General features: G+C 34.8%; 2 protein-coding genes across 4 annotated transcripts in view; one reads left to right on the top strand and one right to left on the bottom strand.

Moving 5' to 3' along the window:
* Positions 1-24,448, bottom strand: part of Ift74 (intraflagellar transport 74) — an 80,137-nt gene that overhangs the window by 41,217 nt on the left and 14,472 nt on the right. For both annotated transcript variants that reach the window (XR_005974374.1, XM_041652733.1), the window contains exons 9-13: positions 8,055-8,193; positions 7,289-7,351; positions 5,621-5,764; positions 3,348-3,388; positions 2,175-2,254 (exon numbers count right to left, since the gene is read on the bottom strand). Coding sequence is in view for 1 of the 2 variants with exons in the window: in XM_041652733.1 (XP_041508667.1) it covers positions 2,175-2,254; positions 3,348-3,388; positions 5,621-5,764; positions 7,289-7,351; positions 8,055-8,193 (467 nt within the window). In the remaining variant the exon portion in view is untranslated. The remainder of the gene's footprint in view (positions 1-2,174; positions 2,255-3,347; positions 3,389-5,620; positions 5,765-7,288; positions 7,352-8,054; positions 8,194-24,448) is intronic.
* Lrrc19 (leucine rich repeat containing 19) lies at positions 11,046-24,371 on the top strand. 2 transcript variants are annotated; one of them, XM_041652734.1, is made up of 5 exons: positions 11,046-11,149; positions 15,862-15,948; positions 18,110-18,623; positions 19,679-19,867; positions 20,528-24,371. In XM_041652734.1, the coding sequence occupies exons 2-5, from the start codon at positions 15,871-15,873 to the stop codon at positions 20,854-20,856; spliced, it is 1,110 nt and encodes a 369-aa protein (XP_041508668.1). In that variant the 5' UTR covers positions 11,046-11,149; positions 15,862-15,870; the 3' UTR covers positions 20,857-24,371. The 2 variants fall into 2 exon arrangements, with proteins under 2 accessions (XP_041508668.1, XP_041508669.1); XM_041652735.1 differs by lacking the exon at positions 19,679-19,867.

Raw genomic sequence — 24,448 nt, forward strand, 5'->3', positions numbered from 1 at the left:
ACAGAGCAGAGGTGACTATGGGATGAACAGAAGGCTGACAGAATCAGACTTAAGTAGAACAAATTTGACATACAAAAATTCTGTTATCTTGTACATCAACGTGAACCATATTTAAGCAGGAAAGAATATTGAGCCACATTTTACATAAATCATTTTGCAGAATTATATTGTAAAAACTGAGAAGGGGTAAGAATGGAGGTGGGGTAACCAGTGAGGAGGCTACTGCAATAGTTCAGGCAGAAAGTAATGAGGTCCTGAACTAACAAGTAACCTTCTAACAAGTCACCTTCTACAAACCCCCAAGTTGTTGCAATAACCAAGGAGGATCACAGCAGAGCAATGGGAACTAAAATCTTGGAGACATCAATACACTTACCTGTGAATATACATACATGCATCTATGTTTATATTATACATTTACGTATACTTATATATGCTTTTATCACTATTACATAATTACGGATTGTTTTATTCTATATTAATAAAAATGACAAATGTTTGAAACAAAAAAGGAAAACAAGCAAAAAGCAAAGCATTACATATTCCATTTATTTTACAAATTCAGTTAGTAATAAATTTTACCTCCCAGATACATCATTTTAGTAGAAAGAAAACTATATAGTTTAGGAAGGAAATTATTTAGGATGTAATCTGTAAAGTTTCTAAAATTGAAAACATCAGATTTCTCAGAATAGATGTACAAATATAAAAAGCAACAATAAAATAACATAGACAAAATATATAGCATTTTGTGAGATAAGAATCAATTGAAGAGATCCACTGTAAGACATTAGTATAAATGTAAGCCTCCCGAGTTTTGAGATTTAAGGTGTGTGCTACCATGTCAGGCGACAATGTAGTATATTCTTAAAGATCATGAAGAGTGGATTTTGAGTCACTCTCATTACCTAATATGTGAAGTAAAATATGTAGCTTGACTGAGCCATTAAATATACATACTTCAGAACATGCTACAAACAATAAATATATATAATCTTATTAATGAAAACAATGAGTAAATACATTTTAAATTAACAGGACCTTAGTATTAATTTATTTTATAAGCCTTTCTTTATCACAAATGCCATTTAATACATAAACCTTAGTGAGACATTACTATTATACTCACTTCCCAGATCAGGAAACTAAGGCATAGGCAAGTTGACTTACCTAAACCAATGTTTTCCTGCCTTTAGAAACCTTATTAAGACCATTAGTGACCACATGTAGATAGAACTATGTGTTTCTAAGACCATTGTAATTTCACAAATGAAGTACTTTGAATAAGAAAATCAAACTTAGGCTTTGGCAATGGAACTAAGGCTTTCGAGTCAGTAAAACTCTGGTTTAAGTCTAGTCTACTATTTTCTAACAGAGAATTTAGCAAATTGCTAATTTCTCAGAGCTTTCACAGGTTTAAAATGGACTAATTAGGATTCAAAGGTTTCTGAGTGTTCTGTCCAGGTACTGAAACAAATACCATTTCTATGACGACAAAAAGGTTAAATACTATCTTTAAAACCAAAGTAAAAACGATGCTTAAGAAGAGGCACTCTTTTCCCTCCTGTGACTGTCTACTGTCATTTAGTGGTGAATTACCCTGACATTCCCCACTAACTGGTAAGAAGACACAGTTAGCCATTGTTACTACAAGAGAAAAATGTTCTAGTTTGCAGCTAAGACATTTACTAGTTTGCAGTTAAGGGAACTGTTTAAAACAAGAGTAAGCTGGTTAGGAATCACGGCCCCCACACCTCTTCTCCCACACACATCTCCCACCACAGAATTTCTACTATTAAGGCCTCAGCTGGGGGAAATCGGGACAATCAGCGCTTGTTCCCTCGTAACTGTGCCCTACCAAAAAATCAAATTTCTCTGGGCTGCTTGTGAGATTTGTTACCTGTCACCTTCTTTACTAGAAAAAGAAAAAAATCCTTTGAAAAATTAAATACTTGCCTTACACAATCAGTAGGTTACTTAAAATTTTAGTCAATTAGAGTAATTGTTTTAATACTACTTATAATACTTGGTAAATATATTTCAGTAGTTAAAGTTAAAAATAATCACAGAGAAATAATAAAACTTAAGACAATGAGATCACAATTAAAAATTAATCTGTATAGATACATGTTAATTACAGTTTTAAAAATTCAAAAATATACCACATATATTACCTTGGTGTTCCTCTAAATCCATGTCAAGTTGCCTAATTTCTTCACTAAACTGATTAATTTTTTCCTTTATATCTGTTAACCTGTTAAAAATATTAATGAACTTTAGAAGCAATAAAAGAAAAAAACATAAATGAGCATTATCAAATTAAAAACTTTTCTCCTACCAGAACTACAACAAAGAAATACATCTGATAGAATATGAGTATTTTTTAAATCATGTGTCTAGTAAGTGGATTGTATTTTGAATATATGAAGAACTCACTTTACTCAATACCACCAAAAATAAATTCACATGAGAATGAACAAAGGGCATTAATAAGCACTTCTTCCAAGAAAATATACACATGGCCAACAGCACATGAAAAGAAACTCAACACCATGAGCCACCAAGGATTTGCAAGTGAAAGTCACAGAAAGAGTAATTCGCATTCAATGGCATGGCTGTAATGAAACGACAGATAATTTAAAAAGACAGAAAAACTAAGTGATTTATAAAGTAAAACACAAAGTAACCACATAAGCCAGCAATCCTGAACATTTATAATTCCTGAACATTTACACAGAGAAATAAAAGTAAAAATCCCCACAGAACTAATTCATAAATGTTCAAGTCAATATGATTCCTAACAGCCACAAAATAGAAATAAGCCAAAGCCTACCAACTGATGAATAAATAGCACATATCATATGCATACAACAGAATATTAACTGGGATTAAACCACAGATGAGCCTTGAAAACGTTAGGCTAAATGAAAGCATGTAGCCACAGAGGACCAACAGCTGTATGATTACACATACCAAACATCCAGAACAGGCAAATCTATGGTGACATAGAGTAGGAAGGGTAAGGAAAGCAATGGCTAAAAGCTTTGGGATTTTGTTGGGAAGACTCAAGTGGTAGTGCTGGTTGTCTACCTGTAAATATAACAAGAGGCTCTGAATTGTATGTTTTAAATACATAACTTACATAAGCTATCTCTTAAGGCTATTTTTCAAAGCAATTATATCAAGCAATGACTGAGAATTAAAAGCTGAAAATTGAAAGTTCAATAAATATTAAATCATTAGTGTGAACTACAGGAAAAATGCCTGTAATGCATGTACTATTAAAGCTTTAGGAGGTAATCTGAAAGATGAATGAATATAAAATGTCCTGGTTCAAAGGTACTTACTGTCTCTCCATGCTGGCTATTTCCTGATTATCTTCTTTAACCTATACAAGCATAAAAAGAACAGCATTTAAAGAATAACTCATTATTAGACTATCTGAAAGAAAACATCACTAAGAAACTATTCACAGATTCCTGCCTTCTCCCTCACACTCTTACCTATTGTCCTGGCTAGTTTTATGACAGCTTAATACAAGCTAGAGCTTATCCAAGAGGAGGGAACCTAAACTGGGAAAATACCTCCACAAGATCAAGCTGTACAGCCTGGTGTGACTACACACACCTCTAATGCCAGCTATCAGGAGGCAGAGGGAGGTGGATATCTGTGAATTCAAAACTAACCTGGGCTACATAGTGAGTTCCAGGACAGTTGGGGCTACAGAGCGACCTGTCTCTAAACAAATAAATAAATGAATAATTTTTAAAAATCAAGCTGTAGGCAAGCCTATATGGCATTTTCTTAATTAGGGATTGATATAGAAGAGCTCAGCCCAGTGTAGATAGGGACATCCATGGGGCTGCTGGTTCTTGGTTCAGAACGCAGACTGGGAAAGCTGTAGAGAACAAGCCAGTAAGCAGCAATTGTTCATGGCCTCTGTATCATCTCCTGTTTTCCTCCAGATTTCCTGCCCTGTTTTGGGTTCTTTCCCTGCCTGCTTTCGATGATGAACTATGTTATGAAGCCTAAGTGAAATAAAGCCTTTCTTCCCCAAGTTGCTGTTAGTAATAATGCTTCATCCTAGCTATATAAACTCTAAGTAGGACACTGATCTACCATGTTCTATCAGGATAACATATCTTTCAACATGTGTGAGTTAACAGTAAGTATCTCAAATTCCTCAGACTCTCCTACACCCTAGGGTACAGCGACCATATTTGGGAAACCCTAGTAAAATCAAATTTCAGAAAAACTATAAGTAACTTTCAGGGCACATTTATACCATGCAATGTGGTACTTGGGATACACATAATGTTGTATGTATGTATGTATGTATGTATGTATACACACATATATGCATTTATTAATCCTAAATTATCTTAAACTCAATTTTTTTTAGACAAAATTTCTCTATGTAGCCCTGGCTGTGCTGGAACTCACTATGTAGATCAGGCTTGCCTCAAACTCACAGAGATCTACCTGCTTCTGCCTCCCAAGTCTTGGATTAAAAGTGTTTGACACCAAGTCCCATATAAACTCAGGTTTAACTAGCAATCCAACTAAAGAGTACTGTCTCCTTTCCTGCCCCAAATCTTTTCTTTGCAAGGAATTTCTAAAGTTTTAGACTAAAGATTTTTAAATTTTATTACATTGTAATTTATTTACTATTATAAATAATACTATAGTGCAGTATAGAAGTCAGATAACAGCTTGCAGAAACTAGCTCTCCCTCTACCACACGGGTTCCTAGGATTAATCTCAGGCCACCAGGCTTAGCAGCAAGAGCCTTTACCTGTTAAGACATCATACAAACCAAGATTTAGACCATTTTAGAAAGATTGATTCTCACAGTCACTGAACTGATCCATAAGTTTCCAAAAACACACAAGTCACAAGGCACAAAAATAAAAATAAAAATAAAAGACCTCAAAGGAGTTCCTGGAGAGATCTCTGCCCTATATGAAGATAAAGTTCTTCAAAGGGTCTTAGACTCAGCATATCTCAGCATAAACGTGGTAATTGTAATTTACAGCTAAATTAAAGCAACCAAAAAGTAGGGGAATGCTACAGAATACATGACACATGATCATGTCACATATAATTTCATATGACGGTTATATTCCATTCTTTTCACAAAGACACTGATACCACTGAGTCATCAGGTTTGGAATACTTCTTTTTGTAGAGATAAACATAAATAATAGAACCTATTTCCACTGAGATTATCTAACCACTTAAATCACTAATAAAGAAGTATCCATGAAACAATGGCTAAAATATGCACCAAAAAATAAAAAATGAGTATTTACTTCAAAACCATGTTATTTAAGAAACTAAGATTTTTTTGAGATTTTCTTGGCTCAATATTTCATATTGAGATGAAGCTAACTATTGTTTTTTGATAATAATCACATTGGTTTTCTGCTTAATTCAAAGCTCTTAAAACAAATAAACGTCTGGGAGATGGGGTGCACGGCTTTAATCCCACACTTGGGAGGAAGAGGCAGGCAGATCTCTGAGTTTGAGGCCAGCCTCGTCTACAGAATGAGATCCAGGACAATCAGTGCTACAGAGAGAAATGCTGTCTAAAATAAATAAACAAACTTTCTCCCCCTACCTGCTTAAGCAATCTCTCCCTCTCCTCCATTGGTGATCCCATGCTCTTGTCTTCTGCAATCATTTGATCGCGATGAGACTCTAACTCATAAAGTTTTTCATGTAGTAATACAGCCTCCTGTTTTACCTGGGAGTGTGCTATTTCCTGAGAATAAAAAAAGAAAACTTCAGTTGGTCTTTTGTAGAGGCAGAAAGTTAAGATAAAGTCACGAGGCTGTCTAGTCCAACGTGCCTGGTGTCCTCAGACAGACACTGGAGGCCAGGCTGAGAATGCCAACTGACAGCGCAGGCACAACCGCAGGGAATGCACTGCCTTAAGGAATACTGTCAGAGACTGGTGACCAGGAAGAAACTGGGACGTTGCAGAGTCTCAGAGGGAGCAGACTCTGCTGGCACACAACTCTAACCTCCACAACCACAAGAAAATAAATGTTTATAGCTTTATTAACCCAGACTGAGACCGCTTGTCACAGGAACACCGAGAAAACGAATGCAGGTACAGCAAGCAGTTGCTGTGTGTTTACCACAGTTCCGCTTTCACACACACACACACACACACACACACACACACACAACACTAAAATAAAACAGATGCTATCAAATTCTTTTAGATAAAAAGAACTAGAGTGACTGCAGCAATAATGATGAATATATTGACATTTGAACCTATTGTTTACTGAGCAACTGATCTGTGGAACTATATACTCTGCTTCTGGCCTCTGCAGGTAGCAGGCATGCATGCACATAGATTCATTCAGATAAAACACTCCTACACATAAAATAAATATTTTCTTAAAAATGTACATTTTCAATGGAGATTATTAATAACCCCTGAAAACAACTAATCTGTTCATTTGCAAGGCTGTTTTAATCATAAATATTATACAATGCTCTAATTTAAAATAATGAAGAATAGCTCTAAAGTTATGCAAACACAGTCAAGAAGATGGTATTAATGTGTGTGGGGGGGGGAGGACAGGGTCCCCCACAGGTGCCATATCACAACTCCAAACATGAAACCCATTTGAAGTTTTCCACAATTAAAAAAAATAGGATTACAAGATAGCTGTGAAGATTAAATAAACATACTGGTGATATGCACAAAGAGTTCACAAAATTAGGTAAGGAAGAAATAAATGTCAAGGTAGTTCTGCCTGAAAGGGGTAAGAAACAAAGATTTTTATGCCATATTTTTTTTTCAGTTTTAAAACCATATACATGCCTTTATTTTGTGAACTAAAACTTTTTTTTAAAAAAAAGCAGAAACAAGGAGATAAGTGGGATAAGAATGTATGACATGAAATCCACAAAGAATCAATAAAAATTAAAAAAAGAAAAAGGAAAATCCACTGTTAAACCCTCAAATGATTTACCTCCCTCCTCTTTATATGGCTTTAGTCTCTTATAGTGTATCTAAACTGCTGTTATATATATATATTTTGCATAGTACTGTAGGGCAGTGATTTGCTTTGTATACAGTAGTTACTAAAAAAAATAATACAAAAATAATGTATTTCTTGCCCATCTGAGACCTCTGTGGTCCAGAATGGGAAGAAAATACACTGAACTTTTGTTAGTAAACTGCTGCGTGCATGAGTGCGGTCAATGTTGCCCTGAATTATCTCTCAGAGCTCGGTGGCAGGAAAGTGCTCCCATGACTCATACTCACGGTTTCTAGGCTCTCCTTCTTTATGTTCAGTGAATCTAGTTGTTGCTGCAGTGTATCTAATTCCTAAGGGGAAAAGACAAATGTAAAGTAATAATTTTTCTTCATTTTTTTAATAACTCACCTACAAATGTAATAAATTCTGTAAATATATTCAATTTCTATCTTTTCATATTGCCTACAGCTTACCAAGGTTTTATCCTATTTGGAATAGTTCTTTTCATTAGTTCTACAATCCTTCCCTCACACTACGAATAACTTCCTTAGTCCATCACAGTTACCTTTTTATTGTTCTGATCACAGTCATCATCACACTGTCAACAACTTCCTAAGTCCATCACAGCTATCCTATCAGTGTTCTGATCACCGTCATCATACAGTCAACAACTTCCTAAGTCCATCACAGCTATCCTACAGTGTTCTGATCACAGTCATCATCATACAGTCAACAACTTCCTAAGTCCATCACAGCTATCCTATCAGTGTTCTGATCACAGTCATCATACAGTAAACAACTTCCTAAGTCCATCACAGCTATCCTATCAGTGTTCTGATCACAGTCATCATCAGAAACCTTCAAACTCATGCCATCACTTAAAATCAAGATTTAAAATTCTAATCTTTAGCCACATTTTCACCCCTTTTGCCTACATGTTCTTATGCTCAAGACTTACATATACATGAAATGGAGCAAAGGGAGAAAGATGGAGAGAGGGAGGGAAGGTAAGACTGGAGGAAAGACAATTGACACCGTCCAGGGTAATATTACCTGCAGCAGTTTCTCATTTGTGGTTTTCATTTCTATGTACTTGACTTGTTTTTCTGGAGACATATTTTTGATAATGCCATCTGCTGCTTGCTTTTCTTGCTCAACTTCTTCTTCTACACTTCGGATTTGTTTTTCTTTCCTGAAATCAAGAGCATGAAATGTTCCTGCTAGTATATCGAGGGGGGAGGGGAATCAAATAATTTTATTTAGAGATACTTAAAAAGAAAATCAACCTCAATGTGTGAAAGTCCTTATCTTGTAAAAAAAAAATGTATATAAAACTTGATCCCCTTAGCACAGACTTTTCTCTTCTGCCTCCCCAATCCAGTTTCTTTATTCTCCACTTAAATGTATGAATGAAAAAAAGATTATCGCACACAATCTCTCAGGCCTATGTACATATGAGGTTCACAATCTTTTGGTGATCATACTCGTCTTACAATGGTGACTTTCAGTCATTAGTCACAGCCTTCTCTGATCAGGCCAAGCTCTGTATAGAAAGTTACTACATGAATCATTTAAAGCAAGGCCGCTCTGACTGAACTGGCCAATATGGAGAGCTACAGTGCAATATGAATACTTTTTTGGGATTTATTTATCTTACATGAATGAGTGTTCTGACACATATATGTACGTGCTCTATGTGTATGTCTGGTGCCCGCAGAAGTCAGAAGAGGGTGTCAGATCACTGGAACTAGAGTTAGAGAGTTTGAGTCAGTGGGTGCTGGGAATCAAACACCAATCCTCAGTAAGAACATTGCTCTGAACCACTAAGCCACTGTGCAGCCCCACAATTTGATCTTTTTAAAAAAAAGAAAATCACAGGTTGAATGAGATGGTTCAGGGAGTCTAAGTGCTTGCCGCACATGTCTGATAATCTTTCAATCCATGGAACCCAAAGAAGGGCAGACCAAATCCACACTCTCCATGTCAACTGAGCACTCTTACACACACGGACACACAACAACAACAACAATAAAGTTCTAATAAAAACTTAAAAAGAAATTATACCATAAGATCAGTAACATACTTTGCCTAAATGTGCTTTTACCTATTGCTTTAAATACAATGGTGTGGTGGTTTGAAAGAAAACGGCCCGTTAAGAAAGGTATGACCTTGTTGGGAAGTGTGCCACTGTGGGGACGGGCTTTGAAGTCTCTTTTCCTCAAGCTTCTCTCAGTGTGACAGTCAGTTGACTTCCTGTTGCCTGCAAGATGTAAGACTCTCAGCTCCAGGCACCACGTCTACATGCATGCTGCCATGTTCCCCATCATGGTGATAATGGACTGAACCTCTGAAACTGTAAGTGAGCCACCCCAATTAAATGTTTTCTTTTAAGAGTTGCCATGGTCATGGTGTCTCTTCACAACAACAAAAATCCTAACTAAGACAAATGGGTATTTAACAAGCATATTTGGCACCATAATACATTAATTTCCTGAAAATATAACCATTGTTTAATAATAGCCACCCTAATAATGCAATAATATAATCACAAGAAATACTAGTGTACCCTGTATCTTATTTTCTACACAGTCAATTACTAATAGGTTACAGAAAGTTCCTTTTTAAAAAAATAGTATTTTTATTAATTCTTTGAGGATCATATACAGTATTTTGATCCCTACACTATTCCTCCCATATCTGCCCTCTCTACTCTCACATAGCTCCTTCTCCCCAACTTCTGAGTTCTCTCTCCTGCCCCCAGCCCAAGGCAGTTTGTACTGTGCAATTCTCTTGGGAGTGGAGCCTGTCCTTCTAGAGTATGGTTGACCTACCAGGAGTCATTCCGTTAAATAAAGCTGACAGAATTTATTTGTTAGGTATAGTGGCCAATGCCTTTAATCCCCAGTTTAAGCAGCAGAGGCAGGCAGATCTCTGAGTTCAGGACCAGCCTGGTCTACATAGGGAATTCTGGGCCAGACAGGAACGCACAGTGAGAACCTGTCACAAAAGGAAGAAAAGTCGAAAGAGTAAGTTTGATCAACATAAATTTTTAGTGCCCAGATCATGAATTTCTCACTGGTTTTCAAAAATCTGATTAACCTATCATTATTTACGGCCTTCACTCATAGATAATAATTTGTACTGTCTTTAATCAATTAATAGCTAACTGCATTAGATCCAGATACCTTCTGTACACTCATGTCCTACAACTAGCAAAAGGACCTAAACTTAGAACATTTCCTACAAACGTCTCAGAATAACCAAATAAAATATGAAGGTAATGTAACAGACAATGGGAATTCCAATTTACTTTTGCCTCACTGTTGAACAGGCACTGATATTTTTCCTTAAAATGTAACAATGGGATTTCTACTGCCAAAATTTAGGTGAGTACACATGAGTTCACAGAAATCTGAAGCAGAAAGTGTCATTTATTTCAACCTTTGTTTTTTTTAATTTACTAAGACACCAACCAAGGAGCTATCTTTTTGGAAAAACTTATTCTACATTTCATTACTCAACAAACACTGTTTCTTCCGCTGTCCACTGTAGTGAGATGAAAGCTAACATTGTATTTTATTTATAGAGGGTTAAGATTGCATCACAAGGAAGGCACATATTATTTTCTGAGGGCATATAATGGCTGTCAGGTTTCTAGATGGCTTGAGCACTTTGCCCCTGCTATAGCCTGGCAGTAAAGTGACAATAAAAGCAAGGTGCCATAAAAATAAGCAAACAACAATGTTGAAAGGCAGTGGAATATAAAACTTGATGGTATACTTGAATCTAACAAAATACAAAATAGCTTTGCCTACACTGCTTTAGAAACGTGGTTCAAAATACTCTCAATATTATACTCTTTAAGTCATGAAACAAAATTGTTAATATTTTGATAAAATTTTAAAACAAAATACAAAAACTAAAAAAAACTGCTATTTGTTACACTAAAAAAGTCAAGGATGTCTTTAAGAAATTCTAGTCAATCTTTTGCTAAGGAATACCAGCTTCTTAATCACCTGTTCACTGGGTACAAAGGTTAAGACAAAGTGAAACGTGATCATGTGACACAGGCTTTTCTGATGGCGTAGAAGAACCAGAATAGATGTCTTGAGCACACCCGTCTCAGATACAAAAAAGACAAAGGAAAGGTAAGATCTTATATACTTAAGGTCTGGTTGTTGTTGCTGAACTAAAGAAATTCAGTTGGTTAAATCTGCAGAGCAATTCTTGCCTTTAGTGACTAACATGATCATATTTTCACACTGTCTACTGCAGAAATAGTATAAACCTAGGAAGTGGCCAACAGCACTTTACAAATCAAGTTATAGTGATATACAAAGCTTTCATCTACTAATCAAATTTTTAATAATTTTATTTTAAATGTTAATTTAAATGTTAATCTAAAGTAATTTTAACCTTAAAACAAATTTACAAGATTAAAAAAATTACTAGCTGAAACTTCTGAAGTTGGGTGACTATTATTAAACAGCTTTTAAATATAATTTCCAATGTAAGTTATTTATTATTTAACTTTTAAAATTCAAAAATCACACAGTAGTTAAGAAAAGAAACAAAGTTAACTGCTAACTGTTGATCTCTCACTTTAAATGTACTGTATTGTGGTATAAATATCTAAAATATTGAAGGACAAAATTACTTCTGGACTTTATTTAACAAAACCAAAATATGTACAGCATACTTTTATCTCACTGCCCATAATAAGCCAAAATTCCTAAACTTGTACTGGAAACTTCTTATAAGAAGAACATGAATTCTGTAACAGCATCATTGCTTTGTGTTCAGATTTGGTTTTTCTGTGTAAAGGTTCTTAAATACATACACCAGCTAGTGGAAACTCTATTTCTTCCTGATGTTATTAATTCTTTCAAAAGACAGAATTCAAAATAACCTTCAAATTGAGAAAAAAAAAAACTAAAGAAATGGCCTTATTTAACTGCCCCCCCCCCTTTTTCTGTCTTCTTCTTCTTCTTTTTTTTTTGGTTTTTCGAGACAGGGTTTTTCTGTGGTTTTGGAGCCTGTCCTGGAACTAGCTCTTGTAGACCAGGCTGGTCTCGAACTCACAGAGATCCGCCTGCCTCTGCATCCCAAGTGCTGGGATTAAAGGCGTGCGCCACCACCGCCCGGCTTCTGTCTTCTTTTTAAATCAACAATGAAAGACATATTTTTGTCTGGGGATTTGTGTGACATCACAATCTTAACATTCATTCTCTGTTGATCTCCCCTAGCTAAAAACACACATGTGTGGAGAGACCTGTAGACAGTGTGGGCTACAACTTTAAACATAGTAACACTGCAGATAGGTTGAAAGGAGAACCTGTACTATATGCTGCTTTTAATTCTACAATTCATTAAGAAAGATATTTCTAATCTTTGTAATTTCTTTTAGTACACTATAGAAAACAATTACTAAGTGATAAATATAACATGACCCCTAGCTCCTTCTCCCAAATGGCTCACAGCTCTACCTTGACTCCACTTTATTCTTCATCCGTATTTTGTTTATTGAGACAGGTTCTTTCTATTTACTCCTGGCTGTTCTGGAACACATGAGGATCAGGGTGACCTCAAACTCATACAGATTCGCCTGCCTCTGTAGAGCTGGGATTAAAAGCATGGGCCCTCATTTGCTTCTGGTTCAACAGCAACTCTTCACCGATACTAGTTAGTTTTGTGTAGCCTACTTCCTTTCTTTAACTATCCTTATCCCATATGGCTGAAAAACTAGCACTTCTCCATTACTTAGCCCTCCTCACTCATGTGTGCATACCACTGAGGACATCAGTACTAAGAGTACCAAAGAGGCTGCCCAAGTGTTCCTAGAGATCATTAAGTACAGGTAAGCTAGCTTTCATAAATAACCTAGGCATCCCCTTTTTATAGCTAATGATGTGGAGTACATTGTAGCTTAATTCAAATTCTGGCTCTAAAAGAGTGATAAAAATGTATTTCATATAAAACTTATAATGCATAAAATCTAGGAGGCAAGTAACTTTTTCTAGCAAACATGAAAAGACAAAAAGAAGAGAAATAAAGCTAAACATATCAACAAATTGAAAGCAATGAATGGGTGGACAAGAACATACCAGCACTGAAAAATAATAAATTCTTATCACCGAAGAGCAAACAGGCTTCAGTAACTCGAAAAGAATCTTACTCTACTTGGCTTTTTCCTTCTTGCTTGGATGTAATAATCTTCTCTTTAAAAATCTTAATAAGTATAACAACTGCTTAGAAAGGTACAAGTGATTAAATATTAGAAGACCTCTAAAAATGACAGGAAATAATTATATCCTTTCAAATACGTGATGACTTTGAGAAAACAGGTAGACAGAATATGAAACATCATCATGAATAAACGATGAAATAGAAAATAAATACTAAGAATATTACTTTTCAGTAAAGGGCAATTTCTACTTTGAGCAGTATGTCGAATACACCTATTAACTTTGGCTTCTATTCAAAACCTGACCATAATAAAAGTTAAAGGTGAAGGGGAGTATAAACTCACAAGAGCAGAGAATACACGAGGAAGTAACAAAAGTAAGATTTACAAGTCTGAAAGTTAAGTGGTAACTGAAAAAGTAAGTTTTTCCCATGTTAGCAATGGAAAAAAAAAACACTTGATTTCTATTACAGGAACTTAAATTGTTCAGAAATTACCATTATCAGCTATTCTGGAAACAGGAGGAGGCACAAAGTCCTCCATATCTCTGCTCTGACATGTGATGTTCCTTCTTTATGGAAGCTAAGAACTTGCTTTTTCTGTGGAGAAATTTGGATACTAGGCCCAAGCTAAAAGAGAAACAATGCTTAGATGAAGCTATATCTGATACACCAAATATTAATATTAAATCACCTTTTACCACTCTGTTCTTGAAATGATTCCTACAAGGCCTTGTATGTATAGGAAGTAATTTAGATTTTGTGAAATACAACTAGCGTGAAAGAAAGGTAATGACATTTGAGAATGTCCTCAAAAGTTCAGCACATTCACTCTACGGGAATGTCAAAAATGCAAACACACAGTTTTCTGTCAGGCACTTAGTTTCACACTTTACCCCCAAGCAAAATAATAACATTCATGAAGAAAGCTTCCATAGCTGGAAAAAAATAAAACTGGGGACACAAAAGCTATTCATTTAAAAAAAGAAGAAGAAGAAAGAAAAAAGAAACAAGCACAAAGGCCTTTAATTCCAGCACTTGGGAAGTAGAGGCAAGCAAATCTGTGAGTTCGACGCCAGCCTGGTCTACATAGTTAGTTCCAGGACAGCCAGTATGGCACATAAAAAAACCTGTCTCAACAAACAAACAAATAAAAATACAAGAATGAAAAAAATGAAGGGAGGGAGGGAGGAAGGAAGAAGAAAATATATCAATGCAGCAGGATCTACTGAAAAAAAATAAAAGAATAAAAAAGGTCTAGAATCTAAAGAATATTTGAAAAAACTTGAAAGATAAAGTTGAGATTGTCTCCAAAAAGTAGAGCAAACTACAATATACACAGGAAAATGAGGATCTGAAAAATGAAGGTTATTCCAGATGGGATAATACTCAATTTAGGCAGTTCTACAATTAGTATTATCAATCAATGGAATAATTTAGAAATGAATTTTCTCAGAACTGAGTGGTATAACTTCCAGATTGGAAGGGAACCAGGTATCCATCTGACTGATGAAATCAAACTTTAAAAGGCACAGGATCATGAATCTGAAAATACTGACTTTAGTGCTCTGAGGACTAGAGAGAGGCAAGGTAGACAAGATGACAAAGACTGAGAAAAACATAAGTACTGAAACTTAAAACAGTAGAACAATGGCCATCAGCATTTTGAGGGAAAAATATTTCCCAACTAGAATTCAATTTCTAGCCAAAATCACTCAAGGTTAAAAACAGCAAAAACGTCCTTCCTGTGGTCCTTGGGAGTTATGATGCCCCACCAAAAAAAACGAAACAATAAAACAAGACAAAGAATTCTTAAAGGCAGGAATCTGTAATAAAGACTATGGAGAATCTGCACATGAAAGTCAGACATGAACAGTGGAAGCGTCATCCACTGGTCAGCGTGTCTAGACTAAGCACAGCAACAGGCTCCAGGAGAAGTTTTTCATGTAGTTGAGAGGGAAATATTTAGTACACACTACTTACTGAGAGATTTGCTATAGGACAAATTCATGACAAAAAACATGAAAAAATAAACACGTTTTAAAAAGCTCAGTTTAGCAAAACAAAAAAGTCTAAAATGGAAAGAGTAATCATGCTACATGGTTCAGTAATCAATAATTTACATATGATCATGACATTATAAACCCTGAAAATTCATCGGGTAAAATTCACTAAGTATTTGTTAGAAATGAACAGCCAATGTACTGGAGGTTACAGTAGTGAATACTTGAAAGAAACAGTAATTTTTATATTCCACCATTACAAATCAATCTACATTATCAATACAACATTCCAAATTGAATTATCAAAAAGCATCAATTTAAATATATACTTAGGTTTGCACATAATTGCAAATATATATTCCTCTGGGCTTTTTATCTATATATTTACTGAAAATCTTTAACACAAGTATTTAAATTATTTATAAGAGTTTTTTTTCTTTTTGTTAGCTCTGAAGCTAATAACACATCCTAGAAAAATACTGCGTCTTGGTGTCCACAGGGACTGTTCAGTCTGTTAAGGTTAGTTAGTATACAGGATAATGAAAGGCAATGTGATTGCTTCATATTTTCTGTATTTTAAAAGAAAAATATATGTAAAGGGGAAAAGGGAAATCAGTATGTCCTCAACCTCTAAAGTTTATCTCTTAAAATGGAATTATTCTCTTTTCTCTTAGGCCTTCATTATGAAAATCACACACTTCATGACCGTGTTTTGGCCACTCTCTATGCTACTATTTGACAAAAGTCAGGCCTCTAAAACAGTAAGTTTTTACAAACAATAGTTAAAGACAACTGATGAACTATTAAAAATTAACTCTTCAGAACCACTGAAATGTCTTCACAGCTAAAGGTGTTTGCCAAAGCATAGCAATCTGAGTTCCAGCTCCAAAACACACTATAAAAAGTAGAGCTGACTCCTGAAAACTGTCCTCTGCTTCCACATGTGCTATGACATGCATGTGCATGGACACGGGAACACACACACACATAACCATACACAAACATAAATAATAAAAATTAAATTTTACTTATCCATATATACTAAAATTCTGTAACCTTTGAGCAAAAGTATTATTTGTTTTATAAAATGAATTCTTTTTCAAAGCTAACCAAATGGGAATAAAAAGTTGGTTCGGGAGTTAAGAGCACACTCTGTTCCTGCAGAGGACCCAGGTTCAATTCTCAGAACCCACATGTTGGTTCATATGTATCTGCAACTCCAGATCCAGGAGATTCAAAGAACTTTTCTGACTTCCACAGATAGCAAGCAGATACATGGTACACATATTTACGTGCGGGAACATACACATACACATAAAAATAAAAAAAAAAACTTTAAAACTGAATAGAGTCCTGTAAATTTTCACTATAAAATCAGAGATTAGTTTCAAGACAAAAAAGTCAGTTCAAATCGTAGAATGGGGCAAGAGAGCTGAGGAAATGATTTAGTGCAAGCAAGAGGATCTGGTTACATCCAACATTGACCTCTCCTCCTTCTCCTCATGCACAGGCAAGCACATACTGTACAAATACAAAACAATAATGTAAAGAAATAAGGTATAGCTTAGGGATAGAGCTTAGTGGGAGAGCTTTTGTTTAATACCCTGGGATCAATCCCAATTCTGCCAAAAAAAAATTTAAGCAACTAAGTCAGTTGTGTTGACATATACCTGTAATCCAGAGTGTATTAGCATGAGGCAGGATGATCAGGAGTTGGCCAGCTCATGCAATATACTGGAACCCTATTGCAAAAAAAACCAACATCAAAACAAACAACCCCCCATGTCAATCAACAAAAATCATAAAATGTAAGAAAAGCTCACTGATACAACCACCATGTAACTGCATTGTTTCAACAGCAGGGCCTAGCAAGAACTATTTATTCGATGTATAGTTACTAATATGGGAATCATGTCTTTTATTATAGCTCATCGATAATCATGATTTTATTTTTATATTGTTTTGAGACAACAACGTAAACCAGGCTGTCCTTGAACTTATAGAGAGCCATTTGCCTCTACCTGTGCTTAAAACTGTGTATCACCACATCCAGCATGGTTCTGTATTTGATAGAAAACAATTATTTACTTTTAAAATATCAAAATGTTGTGCTGTCATACCAACAGAGATTGTTGGGCATTGATTTATCTAATATTTCTAGGTATGTGATGGTATCTCCACAAACTTCCAAATTTCCCATATATATGTATCTTGCATGCTAACCTCAAATAAGGTTTTAGTCTGTTTTAATTTAAAAAAAAAAAAGCATCGTTGGCCTTGAACTTATCAGTATCCTGCCTCAATCTCCCCAAGTGCAGGAATGACAGGCATGTGCCAACATTCCTGATTAAGTAAGTCAACAAAACTGCTATTTCCTTTATAATTCTATAAAAGAAATAGAGAAATACTCTTTCTGTAATACATGTAACAGGTGGAAGACACCTATGGAACAAAGTACTCTCCTTGGGTGGTTGTACCAGAATTCCTTAATCTTTAGTATTTCATCTTCATAAAGAACTACGTTTGTTCTTTATTTTTCAGATTAAAGTATCATTTTTTTCCAGAATTTTTTTTTTTTTTGAGACAGGGTTTAAAGGCGTGCGCCACCACCGCCTGGCTCAGAATTTTTTTTATTCAATATCTCATCTTGGATATGTTTCTTGTTTGGGGTTTTTTTTGGTTTTTTTTTTTTGTTTGTTTGTTTGTTTGATATTTTGAGACAGGGTTTCTCTGTAGCTTTGGTACCTGTCCTGGAACCAGCTCTTGTAGACCAGGTTGGCCTCGAACTCACAAAGGTACTCCTCCCTCTGCCTCCTGAGTGCTGGAATTAAAGGTGTGCGTCACCATCACCCGGCTAACTTTAATCTCTTCTGTTAGAATTTTTCCTGATTAAAACATTTCTATTTTTTTTTTCTTTTCTAGGAAGTCAAATGTAATTTCACCAGAAGAAATTATTCCTTTATTCCAGAGGGTATCAGTAACAGTGTTACCATCCTTGATCTCAGTTCTAACCAGATCACTCTGAATGCTTCAGACATCAGGGTGCTCCAGATGTATTCTTTACTTACTGAGCTCTACCTGATGGAGAACAGCATTACTGCCATACACAATAATAGTTTCAGTAATCTCTCCAATCTAGAAATTTTAAACATCTGTGGAAATTCCATCAGTGTAATTGAACAGGGCTCATTTGTTGGCTTAAATAAAGTAAAACAGTTATATCTTTGCCAAAACAAAATATTACAACTGAATCCCAATACATTTGTACCTCTATTCAACCTGAGAGTTCTGAATCTGCAAGGCAACTTGATAAACCACTTTGATGTGCCACAACGGTTCCATCTGGAGCTGCTAACGTTGGATGGAAATCCATGGAACTGCACCTGTGGTCTACTCCAGCTGCAGAACTGGCTGAACACGTCTAATGTGATATTAGGTAAGCAAGAAGACAATGTGACGGAACTTTGATGGCTTATGTCAGAATTGGAATAGATAAAAGAAAACGGCTGGGCTGGAAGTACTGCTCATTGGTAGACTCAGGCCTTGAACTTCATCTTTAGCACAGTTAAAAATAAACCAATATCAAACCAAACAAAACAAAAAATTAAAAAAAGCAAAAACACCACCTGAAAGAAACTGCAGAACAGACATGAGCTAGCCTACCTGGCAGAGGGTGATAATTTAAACAATGGTATGTGCAAGTAGTATTAAACATGCAGAGTCATTACGTAATGTTATTTTTACGTGTCAGGTGTGGTAGTGCATACCTTTAATTCCAAAGCTTGGTAGGCAGAGGCAGAAAGAATTCTTTTGAGTTCCAGGCAAGCCAGGATTACACAGTGAGATCCTAGCTTAAGAAAAGATTAATTTTTCTTCAAGTACTTCCTGTCTATTCTTTAGGATACTGTACCACAAAATACACAAAAAGAGGTCCCTTTGGTTGGTTAGTTATTTGTTTTCCAGCACAGGGGCTTGAACTGAAGGTGTTGTCTGATTTTGCTAACCGCACATCATACTCTGCTTGGGATCCAGATTATAACAATAATCTTAATCATAAAACTTCTAACATACAAACTACAAAACTTCAATTAACCTATATAACAGGAATATGCATCAACACTCATGTTGTCATACAAACTCATCTAGAGTTCTTTTCTTATAATAAATTTTTTTGTTTCATTTATTTTATATTTTGTGTTTAAGTGTTCTGCCTAAGTGTTATGTGCATCATGTGTGTACCTGGTACCTGCAAAAGTCAGAGGAAGGCACTGGATCCCCCAGAACTAGAGTTAGGATGGTCATGCACAACCACGTGAAAGCTGGAAATTAAACACTGATTCTCTGCAAGAGTAGCAAGTACTTTAACTATGAGATACCTTTCCAGTCCTTCTTATTATCTATGAAGCCTGACTTATCAAAACTTCTATATCAACATTATGTTATGAGCCGCTTCTATTGTCAATAATACATCTTAATTTACTTCTTTACCAGAAAATGAGAACATCACCACGTGTAGCTACCCAGATGACCTAAAGCACTACAGCATTAAGTCAGTACCATTCACTGCTGAATGCCACTCTAAATTTATTTCCACTATAACTGAAGATCTGTATATTGATTTTCCATCCATTGGGAATTCAACTTCTAATAGCTCTTTAAAAAATTTAACACGGAACTCAGGTAATGTACTGGTTTTGAGCACTACTATTGCTGAATGTGTCAGACTAACCACACAGCTCTCCTTGTCTTTCACTATTTTGAGCTTCTATGAACAATGTAAAAGAACAATTCATCTCAATGAAGCTTTGCAAAATACTGGAATTCCAACTGAGGCTCTACTATATATCATTCACATGAAACTGTGTATTAGCTAACTATTTTACTACTCAAGACACCACACTTCACAAGTATGTTAATGGTTTCATGTAACAATACCTGGTTTTTAGTATGGGCTACTGCATAAAACATGAGAGGATATACAAGTCTATATGCAAAATTCATTTATGTGTCAAAAATACCACATGCATGTGGTCTGAAGATAATTTTAGACAGTATTTTGGGGCATCTGCGTTTTTACGGTGGCCTGTCCCTTGAGGACTGTTATGGAATTTCCACCTGTGAAATCACATTAGTGCTCAATGAGTTAGTTTTAGATTTTTGAGCATCTTGAATTTTTAAACTAGGATTTCTCAACCTTTAGCCATTCTGAAAACAATGTTCTTTGACCATAGTTTTCTTTAGTGTATTAGTAATTTTAATTAAAAGAAAACTGTAAAGTATGTTCCTTTCTAACACTGTTCGACTTTTGTCAACAAAATCTCTCTCTCTCTTTTATTTAAGAACATGAACCTCTTGGAAAAAGCTGGGCTCTCCTTGTTGGTGTTGTCATCACTGTACTGCTAACGTCACTCCTCATCTTTATTGCTATCAAGTGTCCAATATGGTATAATATTCTGCTTAGTTACAATCATCATCGCCTGGAAGAGCATGAAGCAGAAACCTACGACAATGGCCTTACTAGAAACCCAAGCTCCCTTTCACAAATAACAGATACAAACTCTGAAGACATTACAGTAATATTCGAACAACTGCATTCATTTGTGGAGAATGATGATGGTTTTATTGAAGACAGATATATAGATATCAATGAGGTACAAGAAGAAAAATAATTTATCATGTTGAAAATTTGAAAAAATATTTTTAGTCTACTTATAGCTTAGACAAAAAGATTTTTATTTGCAAAAAAACTTTAACAAGCAGACCGTCATATTAATCAGTACCTTATGTAAATATCATACAATTTTTTTTGCTGTATTGCATAAGCAAGTCCAAATGCAGTAACTTATACTCTGGTTAGCTAAAGGCTGAATAATTTATCTACACCACCACCACTTACTAGTGTCAGGAGTATTCGGAAAACCACAAACTGGTAAAAACAAAGCCCAAGAATGATTATTTACTAACTAAAATGAACAGATGCTGGTATTAACAAATGCATGTGTTGCAATGTCTGAGATTATACTAAAATTTTAACCAATAAAGGAATATAAAATTTAGATTTATATCATCAAAGTGAGGATCTTTGACTACAGAAATTAGTCTAATGCTCACAAATGAATCCACTGAATGGAGACTATTTTTTAATGCTGCCTGAACCTAAAAAAACAGTTTCCTTAAAAACTGGCAGCAATTTAAAGCACAGGCACAATGTTTAGGAATAATCCCTAATAATCGCTACTGATTTTGACAGTGATTTTTAGGAAGGGTTCCACATACAATTGCTATACTCAATATTGCAATGGCTTCTAAACTGGCCATCACAACTACTCATGAACTTTCTTTTAAAACACACATTTCTGTATCTCTTTTGGGAGATTATTTTTCAAATCATTGTGAGCTAGAACTGAGGAATACTTAGGTAATCTACACATATCTGTTTGTGTTTCAATAAACAGAGCAATGCTTCCCAAATTGTTTTCTAGCCGGGCGGTGGTGGCGCACGCCTTTAATACCAGCACTCGGGAGGCAGAGGCAGGCAGATCTCTGGGAAGCTGGCCTCCAAGAGCTAGTTCCGGGACAGGCTCCAAAGCTACAGAGAAACCCTGTCTCGAAAAACCAAAAAAATTTAAAAAAACCAAATTGTTTTCTAAAACACTGATTTTCCACAATGACACTGACAAGCATCTACAGAAAAAGAAAAAGGTACCTAGTCAACTTACCAAAAGAATCTAAATTTAAACAAGGTGAACTAAGAATCTTTCCTTTAGTATTGATATAGATTTTACTAAACTGAGGTGTTCTCTGAGTTTTGAAGAGCATTTACATAGCATGTGGAAGACCCTGGGTTTTTACTCCCACATATACATACATATGTACACACACACACATACCACAAAGAAACTTTAAAATTTACTTGACAATCAAACCCTTCCTTGGAAAAATAGCTAAAAGCTCACAGCACATTAAAAGACCAAAGGACATATTCTGGAAACACTAGCCCTAAATAGAAAGGGTCTATCTAAAGCAAAATGGTTACCAATCCTCGTATAATGGATTAGCTGCAAATATAATTTGAACCACTTACCAGTTTAAAGAGTGCAACCAAAAATTAGCAAAGTCTGTGATTTACCATTCTATATGTGGGAAACTCAATGTATTTATCTGATTATTTTAGAGATAAGGCTATGGCAAAACACTGAACTTTTGAACTTTACTTGTGGATGAAATATGTAACATATTTTCTATGATTTTCATCATCCGCATACACAGAAGAGCACAGTGACTAGACTTGAAGACGGAGCACAGCTGGAAATGTGCTGACAAAACTTGGAATTAGATACATGGGCATACAATGCTCCGATTCTGATGTTCCAATTTCTAGTTAATAAAGATATTCCAAAAATGTACATGATAACATCTTACAAAAGACTAGTAATGTAGATCGGTTATATAAACAGTGCCGATAAGATAGCTCAGCAATTCAACGTCCATGCACCAAAGCCTGACAATCTGAGTTCAATCCCCAGACCAACATGATGGACAGAGAGAATCAAGTTGTCCTCTGAGCTCCACATGTACACTATGTTACAAGTGTACCAACACACATATACATACATACACACACACACAATAATAAATTTAAAAATTTTTAAAGGTTATATAAATAGTACATTCAATTGGAATGTTCACAGATGGAAAATAAAATATATCCCTTGAACCAAATGACTTATTTGTGTTAATACATATTTTATTATATTTATAGTAACACAAAGAATATAAACATATCTAATCTTATGAATTATAAATTATTTAAGTATCAATTTTAAAACATAAAGCATCTTTTCCTAAATAATCTATCACTCTACTTAAATAACATTTCCTGCTTAGAAGATCTAAAGATTAATTTTTGGGAAATAGTATAAAATTATAAATAAGCCCAGATTATACCTGATCTCTTACATCCAACATTTTATTATTGGGTAGTTAGTAAATATCTGACTGAGGAGGAATAAATGAACATAAAATTGTGACTAATATGCTTTTAAAGGACAATTTTGACTAATGCGAAACTAGAAAGATAACTCAAAATCATATATTTACTATGTAAACATTGTTGCAATCATTTGCTGATGCTATACCTACAACCAGCTTATAGTAGACAGCTTTTCCATAATAAATCAGAGAATCAAACCACACTAAATGATGGCAAAAGTGGGAGCTTTTTCCATATGTTGTCAAGATGTATGGCCTTCCTTAGTTCCTCTAAATACATAGTCAAGATTAAGCTAGTGACCAAATACTTTTCAAATCTTTTATTTTTTTATTTCTAGAATATATACTTTTAAATCATATAACTGTAAAATTTATATATACAATTTGGGTATTAGCATAACTTCTGAGATAACGACATAGGGACACAAAGGTTTTAAATTCTATGAAGCATTCAGAGCTACAAACTTATATGTTTGCATATACTTTCTTCATCAGGTTGTTTACTGCAGAAGTAACATGGGAGTGTATTTAGTGTTAATAAACTTCAGTAATTTTGGTTAATAACTAACCTTGCTCTCAAACAAATTAACAGTAGTAAGCTTCTGGAACAGAATGCTATACATATGTTTATACACCATAGCTCAACTTTTATATTTACCTTACCATATGCTGAAGTATTTGATACTGGTCAAAACTAATTTTAAAAAATTATTTTAATTCACATTTATTATCTTTGTAGGGATTACTGTTACATTTTATTATGGAAATCAAAACTAGTTCATATTTAGTCTTTATAAATAAGTTATGTATAAATTCACATATAATCTATAGGCAGCATAGAGTATTATATATTGTGAGAATTATATTATCATAGAGAATATAATTACCATAATGTCAGTTAATGTACAAAGCCTACTGACTAATAACTGCTTTCATTAAAGTAGAACTAAAATGTCAAAATTAGTTAAAAGTCTCAGTCAAACTCTAAGAGTAGACATAAAGACATAATTCACCTTACAGTTTAAGTTGTTGGAAACAGAAATCATATTTATACAATTGGGTAGTTCTTTCTTTTGTATACTATTCCGTTCCTTGACATTAAAATAGATTTTGTATTGAGATGTTATGTTAAATCAAGAAAAAAATGACACATTTTCTATTACAAATATATGCTTGTAACAGGTCAGTAAGATGCCAGTTGTGGTTCTTTTTGTTTGTTTGTTTTGATTTGCTTTGCTTTATTGAAATGAAGTTTCTCTGTGAAACAGC

The sequence above is a fragment of the Microtus oregoni genome, unplaced genomic scaffold, assembly GCF_018167655.1.
Source record: "Microtus oregoni isolate MIOR12 unplaced genomic scaffold, Mior012 000005F_ref0000423, whole genome shotgun sequence".
In the NCBI taxonomy this organism is placed as follows: domain Eukaryota; kingdom Metazoa; phylum Chordata; class Mammalia; order Rodentia; family Cricetidae; genus Microtus; species Microtus oregoni.